The sequence below is a fragment of the Diceros bicornis genome, chromosome 18 (assembly GCF_020826845.1).
Source record: "Diceros bicornis minor isolate mBicDic1 chromosome 18, mDicBic1.mat.cur, whole genome shotgun sequence".
Classification (NCBI taxonomy): Eukaryota; Metazoa; Chordata; class Mammalia; order Perissodactyla; family Rhinocerotidae; genus Diceros; species Diceros bicornis.
The window spans coordinates 14,646,499-14,654,796 of NC_080757.1; the positions used below are offsets into that span (position 1 = coordinate 14,646,499).

General features: G+C 37.0%; 1 protein-coding gene across 1 annotated transcript; it reads left to right on the plus strand.

The window, feature by feature from the left end:
* The first annotated feature begins 6,686 nt into the window (after nucleotides 1-6,686).
* LOC131416639 (olfactory receptor 3A1) lies at nucleotides 6,687-7,649 on the plus strand. The gene has a single exon (XM_058559298.1). The coding sequence runs from the start codon at nucleotides 6,702-6,704 to the stop codon at nucleotides 7,647-7,649; it is 948 nt and encodes a 315-aa protein (XP_058415281.1). The 5' UTR covers nucleotides 6,687-6,701.
* Nucleotides 7,650-8,298: the final 649 nt, after the last annotated feature.

Sequence of the window (8,298 nt, forward strand, 5' to 3'; positions counted from 1 at the left end):
GAAAAATTCTAAGTCACCACAGAGGTATGAGTATTAACATAATCTTTATTAGAGCTTGTAATATTTACCTGTCCTTAGCTCTCCCCACTTCCTCCTCCACCATCTTGGGCTAATTTCGATGTCCCAAGAGGATAACACTATGTGGAAAAATCTCAGAACAGAGTTGGTCCTGGCCTCTCTTTGTCTTATTTCCATATATATAGCCCCTTACCTCTCCCCTGGAGGAGCTGACTGAGCTTGTGCAAGCTCACCCCCTTTACATCCCTCTCCACAGAACCTCACTGGCCTCTGCATCATAACAAGGTGAGTTCTTCATGTTCCTCCCTCTTCGCTCGTGTCACAGGGAAGGGACTTTAGTTGTTACTAATTAAGCCAAATCTCCTGGTCTTACAGATGCAGCAATCAAGGTGTCAAAAGCACAAATAAGAGACTGCTCAGGATGACATCTCAGGTGAGTGGAAGAGCTGAGACTATGACCCAGAGACTGAGGTTCCTCTTCCAGGCACCTTTATCAATTCCCTCTTTTTTTTTCAGATGAAGCTTGTTTTCTGACTCTGTTAGGTGTAAGTGGGAGGAGATTCAGTGTTCACCTTCCCCACCCAGAACCCAGTCCTTCCTGGGCAGCCTGACCAGATCCCTAAGACCAACCTAGTACATGAAGGACTTATTGGAATTTATGAGCAGGGAGTGGTCACAGCATAATGAGGGAAGCCTGGCTAGGACTTGCCAGGACTATGTTGAATAAAAGTGGCGAGAGGGGGCATCCTTGTCTTGTTCCTGATCTTAGAGGAAAAGCTTTCAGCTTTTCACTGTTGAGTATGATGTGAGCTGTGGGCTTGTCATCTGTAGACTTTATTACGTTGAGATACATTCCATCTATATCTAATCTTTGAGAGTTTTTTTAATGAAAGGTTATTGAATTTTATTTAATATTTTTATGCATCTATTGAGGTGATCATATGATGTTTATACTTCATTTCATTAATGTGGGGAATTTTCATTTTATTCCATTGTTCTGTCGTGCTGCTCTCAAGCCAGTACCAATTGTTCTCATTGTTGTGGCTTTATAATATGTTTGAAAGCTGGGAGACTTAGTTCACCCTCACTAGTGACCGTAGTGTTCCTACATGCTCTTCTTGCTAGTTTTTCTTATGGACTTAGAACCAGCTTTTAAAAATATATCCTGTTGGCATTTTTTTTTGGTTGAGAATTGCCATAATCTATTGATTGTTTAGAGATAAATGATATCTTAATGATACTGAATCTTCCAGTTCAGGAACATGAGATGTTTTTCCATTTGTTCAAATCTAACTTTCTATCCTTCAGCTTATTCTAACGTTTTCTTTATGAAGTCATTTTACATTCCTTGTTAAGTTTAATCCCTGGGATGTATATCAGCTTTTTTATGCTTATAAGCATGCCATTTTCTTCCATTACATCTTCTAATTAAAAAAAAATTTGTTTTTATATGTGCAAGCTATTGACATCTGTACATCAATTTTTAATCTACACACTTTGCTGAAATCTTTTACCAGTATATAATAGTTTTTCTCATCTGATTCTTGGTTTTCCAGGTATACAATCATATTATCTACAAATAATTATGATTTATCTCTTCCTTTCCATTTTATATAACTCAATTTCTTTTTATTATATAATTGCCTTAGCCACTATTTCCTGAACTGTGTAAAATCACAGGTAGTTAGGCTTTTTTCCTTGTAGTTAATGGGAATGCTTCTTGTAATTCCCATAGGAATTCAAGTAGCTCTATGATTCATGTTACATAAATCTCCATTTTTCCTATTTTTAAACAATATTTAAAATCAATAATAGGTAAAATATTATCTAATGCCTTTTCAAATATAGAGAGAGAATAATGTTTTTCTCTCTTAATGTAATAATATAATTTAATATGCTAGCACTTTTAATAATTTTAAGCCATATTTGCATTCTTGGATAAATTCAACTGGTGATAAAAATTTTTTGTTTTATATTTCTGGTTGCTGTGTCCTAATATTTCATTTAGAATTTTGCATGAATATTGAAAAATGAGATTGACCATATTTTTCTCTCTTTTTGTCTTTGGTACACTTGTTGTTTTTGCCACATTTTGTTGATTTTGGACGTCAGTGTTATGCTCTCTCCATAAACTTGATTTGAGAAGTTTTCCTCCATCTTCAGTTTTCTGATACAGATTAAGTAATATTGGAGAAATCTCTTCCTTAAAGGTTTGACACAATTTCCCTGTTTTCTTGGCAGGTGGTGGATATTGGTGGTGGGGTAATGCAATGGAGTAGCTCTAGCTTTTGAACAACTTTCTCTATTTTTTCTATAGTAATTAACCCATTTCAATTTTTCATCTCTTCTGGAGGAAGTTTTCGTGAATTACACTTTTATCAGATCTTACCTATTTTGTTTCCAATTTTTCAAGAAAGTTTCTGCACATATAGTAGGAAAAGTGACCTTTTAGGTAGATTTTTTTCTTTTAATGTAACTGTGATTATTTTTCCCTTATCAGTTAATATTTTATAGAATTGTGTTTTCTTCTTTTTCTTGACTGAGTTAATTTTAAATTTATCAATTTCGTTTGCTCATGACCCTACCCGAAAGAGATCTCTTTGAACTTGTTTATTCTGATTTTTTCTTTTAGAATCAAGTTTTGCTTTTATTGTTACTATTTTTCTTATAGTTCTTTTTCTAATTTCTTGATTTGATCATTTAATCAATTTTCTTTCTTTATTTATTTTTAATATACTTATTTAAGGCTATGGACTTTCTTCTGAACACTGATTTAGTGATAATCCATGTGTTCTAATGTGTGTTGATTTCATGATCTTATTTTTCTCCTCTCCAAGAGATTCTTCAGTTTTAGTTTGATTCCCTCTTTGGTCCAACTGTTTCTTAAAATTTTTTTAAATATTGGGATTTATTTTTAAAAATGATTTTTCTTTAGGGGGCCGGCCTGTTGGCAAGTAGTTAAGTGCGCGTGCTCCGCTGCTGCGGCCGGGGCTTGGGGGTTCGGATCCCAGGCACACACGGACACACTGCTTGTCAAGCCATGCTGTGGCGGTGTCCCATAGAAAGTAGAGGAAGATGGGCACGGATGTTAGCTCAGGGCTGATCTTCCTCAAAAAAAAAAAGATTTTTCTTTAAATTGGATTGTGATTAAATATTATTGCCTATATTATTTGTTCTTTTGAAATTTGCTGAATTTCTGGTTTATATATGCTCTTCGTGGGGGGAATGTTTCATGGGCACTTGGGAAAGTGCATATCAATTAGTTCGACCTCTTGAATAATTATATTGATGTCTTTTATAGCCTTACTTTATTCTGTCAATTTAACTTTATTATGGACTGAAAGTCACTAAAATTCACTAATTATTATCCTATTTCTGGCTATTTCTCCTTAAGCTCTGCACTTTTCACTTTGAGTACCAATGCCAGGTATTTGGAGCATTCATTTTCATAACTATTATACCTTCTTGCACCTTCATAATTGCAAAGTGCTCTTCTTTATTCTCATTTAATGCCCTTTTGGAATTTAATTGGACCTGATTTTAAGACCATGATCCTTCCTTTGTTTTTATTTATGTTTGACTGGTATTTTTTCCATTTCAACCTTTTTGATTAACTTTGCTTTGGCTACATTTTGGAATAAGCACAGAGTTGAATTTTTTAGATCCAATCTGAAATTCTTTTCTTTTAGCTCATCCAACTTTACCGTTATAAGTATGTTCAATCCTAATTCTCTTCCATTATTTCATGTTGTGCTTTTTCCTTTTATTGTTTTAAACAGTTCTTTGACTGTAAGGTCTACATTTGTTTTACTTTGTTTTATATGTGCGTTTACTCCAATACGTTGGAAGGCTTGTTCCTAGGATTCTCCTTATAACTATAATTTTATATACAGTTCTAAAACTCTGTGTTTTTAGGTATTGACTATTAATTTCCTACTATAAGCAGTGATGAAATCAGTATATTTCCTTTTATTCTCCCTTTTCACTTTCTCCTATACCATGTGATTTATTTGTTTATACTATCTTAATCGTTTCCTCTATACTGCTTTGTGTACTTATACCTCTTACATAATTTATCAGGTTTAAATGATATTTTTAAAAAATCAATAATGGAAAATGTGTTATTTACACAATAAGTCTGGAGATAAGGGATGATTAATTTAGTACTTCAGGAAAATCATCAGGGAGCCTTGGGTCTCTATGTTTTTCTACTTACCATCCCCAATGTTCTTTTTTGTTTTTTTCAAGTAGACTTTAGAGAAGTTTTAGATTCACAGCAAAATTGAGCACAAGATGCAGAGATTACCCGTATACCTCTGCTCGCACACGTACATAGGCCTCTGGCATTATCAACATTCCTGATCAGAGGGGTGCATTGGTTACAATCCATAAAGCTATGTTGACATATCCTTAGTATCCAAAGTCCATAGTCTACATTAGGGTTCACTCTTGGTGTTGTGCATGCTATGAGTTTGGATAACTTTATAATGACATGTATCCATCATTATAGTATTACATAGAGTAGTTTCACTGCCCCAAAAATCCTCTGTTGAATGATATTTTAACACTTAGCTACAGAATATGAGGAAATCAGCATGTCTATATTTTCTCCCATCTCCTCTCTCCCTTTCTGTTAATTATAACCATTTTACCTTTTCAGATTTTAAAAACATTTACATTTCATTCTATGCCTATAATTTCCACATATGTTTTAGTCTTGGTCCTATAGTTAAATACATTTAAAACTAACCACATTTTCATATCCTGTGGTTTTCCCATTTTTGTCTTTATTGGCTGAAGTCTTTTTTTAAAAAAACTTCTGCTAAAAAACTGTGAAGTCTTATTTTTCAAGAGTGGCTAATATTAACAATATTCCTTGAATTCTTGCATTGCAAAATTAACCTTATACTTGAATGATGGTCCTTGTAGTTAGAGCATTTTTGAGTCACTTTTTCTTTTCTTGCAGGCATTGCAGGCACTTTTTCATCGTATTCCAGTTTTGAATGCTGCTTTGAAGAATGAAAGGTCAGCTTAATTTCTTTCCTTTAAAATTGATATGATCTTTTTTGGCCTGGCTACCTATTCTTTTTTTTAAATCATTAATATCTAGTAATACTACAGCGGTATGTAACAGTGCTGGAACTCTGTATGACTTTTTCCTGTGACAAAGTGGGCCCTTTCAATCTGTAGATTCAAATACTCTCTTCTTTCTGGAAAAAATTTTTTAATTGAAATTCACCTTCAAATAATTGTTCTTTTCCATTATTTTGGTCTCCTTCTTTGACAACTCCAATTGTACATATGTTGGATATCATTTTTCCGGCCCTATACCTATCATTTTCCCTCTTTTCCATTTTATTTTGTTATCTTTTTAAATACTGTTCCTGTCTGTGTCTGAACATTTTCCATTGTGCTGTTTCTAATTTTGTTTTTCTTTTTGTCATAACTTTACATTTCCTTAACATTTGTTCCTATCTTCTTCCAGCTCACATTTTATGTTCCTCTTGCCATGTCTTACTGCAGCTCTTATATTCTTACTTCGTCCTCTTATTTTATAGAGGAATATGCTTCCTCAAGCTTTTTCAGATAGTGTTGAAATGTTTGATCACAATTTGCGTCTACTCCATGGCAACCATCTTATGTGGAGTGAATTTTACCTAGTTGTTTTTCTTGTTTCTTTCCTTCCTTTTGTTTATGGAATCCTTGTATAGATCCTGTGCCTGTTTGTTTTTGAATCTTTGAATGAAGTGAGTTTTTTTGTGAATTAGCTATTTGCAGGAGACTTGTATCAGAAGAGGCTAAGGTCATGTTCCAGGCTAGCAGGAACTTACCTTATGATTCAAGATTAGGGGTGAGTTATTTTAGCTTCTCCTTGTCGGTAGTCAATGTAGATAGGTAACAGCAGAACTGTTGTGGGTTATTTCTTTATCTCTCACCTCCAGTTTCATGACTTGTCTATAACCTGCAAATACAGTTTTCTGTGAGATTCTCCTTTTAGTTCTTCCCTGCTTCTTGAAACCAACTCAGGATCACTGAAGGTAACAAAGCCATACTGTGCACCCTACTATCATCCTCGCAAAAAAAGTCCTTTTGATTTTGTTCCTTAGCGAGTGCCCTTTTTCTTTGGAGAATTGTACTTGCCCAGCTTTTTCTACAGGCATGGATTTTCTCTCTCTGCCACTCTCCTATTTGGTCTCCACTATTCTTGAAGCCCTCTCATCTAGTTTGTGGATTTGAGTTTTGGATATTTACTAGTTTCTTTGAAAATAGAATTGGTATCTTTATTCTTGTTCTGCTTGTCTTGGGAAGGGGTGAGTTTTGAGAAGAGAAAGTTCCAAATTTACTCCGCCATGTTGAAACCAGAAGCACACTTTCTACTTTTATATTTTTCCCAAGAGTTTTGTCATTCATAATCTTTACAAATAGATTCTCTCAGCTGGAGGAGAGAGAGAGTGGTGATCTCACCTCTCCAGGCACCTGAGAAGGAAGTAGAGATATTGAGGTAAACGTAGTGAGAGTTTTAACATGTGTGATACGACCCGGGCAGTGGGAAAGTCCTTACTGGGAAAGGGAGAGGTTTGCCGAGGGTTCAGCATATAGTAGGAAGTCTGTTTCTTCTTTTGGAATAAGTATATCAAGAGGGATGATTCTTTATCTCCTTGGATGTTTCCTTGCAGGTACTAATGCAGCCAAAATATGGGGCCAATGGAACAGCCGTTACTGAGTTCATCTTGCTGGGCTTGGCGGAGACACCATCGCTGTGGCCAGTTGTCTTTGTCCTCTTCCTCTTTGCCTACCTGGTCACAGTTGGGGGCAACCTCACCATCCTGGCAGCCATCATGGTGGAGCCCAAACTTCACACCCCCATGTACTTCTTCCTGGGGAACCTATCAGTGCTGGACGTTGGGTGCATCACTGTGACTGTTCCCTCAATGTTGGGTCGTCTCTTGTCCCACAAGCATAGAGTTCCCTATGGAGCCTGCCTCACACAGCTCTTCTTCTTCCATCTCCTGGTTGGGGTGGACTGCTTCCTGTTGACAGCCATGGCCTATGACCGATTCCTGGCCATCTGCCAGCCCCTCACCTACAGCACTCGCATGAACCAGACAGTCCAGCAGATATTGGTGGCTGTGTCCTGGGTTTGTGCCTTCACCAATGCACTGACCCACAGTATAGCCATATCCACACTCAACTTCTGTGGCCCTAGTGTGATCAATCACTTCTACTGTGACCTCCCACAGCTCTTCCAGCTCTCCTGCTCCAGCACTCAACTCAATGAGCTGCTGCTCTTTGCTCTTGCTTTCATAATGGCAGGTACCCCCATGGCTCTTATCGTCACCTCCTATGCCCATGTGGTAGCTGCAGTTCTACGAATCTGCTCAGTAGAGGGAAGGAAGAAAGCCTTCTCTACATGTGGGTCCCATCTCACTGTGGTTGCTATATTCTATGGTTCAGGTATCTTTAACTACATGCGACTAGGTTCTGCCAAGCTTTCAGATAAGGATAAAGTTGTTGGAATTTTTAACACTGTCATCAACCCCATGCTGAATCCAATCATCTACAGCCTCCGGAACCCTGATGTGCAGGGAGCCCTCTGGAGGGTGCTTACAGGGAGGAGGTCACTGGCTTGACAAGGTCTCCAGAGTCACTCCCTCCTTTTCTCTTTTTGCACTAAAGGAGAAATACTCTGGTGCTAGAAACTAGGACAAATGGTCCAGAACTGCTGCTATCTCCCTGTGCATAAGGATTTTTTTTTTTATAGAGGATAATAGTTATCGTTTTCCAAAGAAACCCTGCCCAATTATAAGCAATGGGTATGTAGGTTCTCTTAGGCCGGCTCCCTTGACAAATTACAACTTCAGTCAGGGTGTGCTCCCTTTTCTTGGGAGAATTTAAACCTGAGAAGCCTTAAATGCTCAGAGGTTCATATCCCATAGGGAATAACTGTTTGCTTGGTTATAGCCTGGGTTCCCAAAAATATCCCAGCAAATTCTACCTCCCTCCCCCAGGTGGTCATATGATTCCCTCAAGTTCAAGTATGGTTGGTCTGTTTATAAACATAGGACTAGTGATCAGGATTATTTTACATCTGCCATCAGCCTTCTACAAGCCAAAAAAAAGCAGCTCATTTCTTTCCTATCACACAATGATCCCATAGGATATATAGGGGACAGATGGGAAGCTGTATGGTCATGTATTCTCTAGTAACCCTGTGTGCATCTCACAGATCTGTTTTAAATTTTAAAATTCCAGTAACATATATGATATATCTTATGAAAC

Excerpts from the sequence above, each read along its gene's own strand:
- LOC131416639 (XM_058559298.1), top strand. The coding sequence starts at position 6,702 with ATGCAGCCAAAATATGGGGCCAATGGAACAGCCGTTACTGAGTTCATC.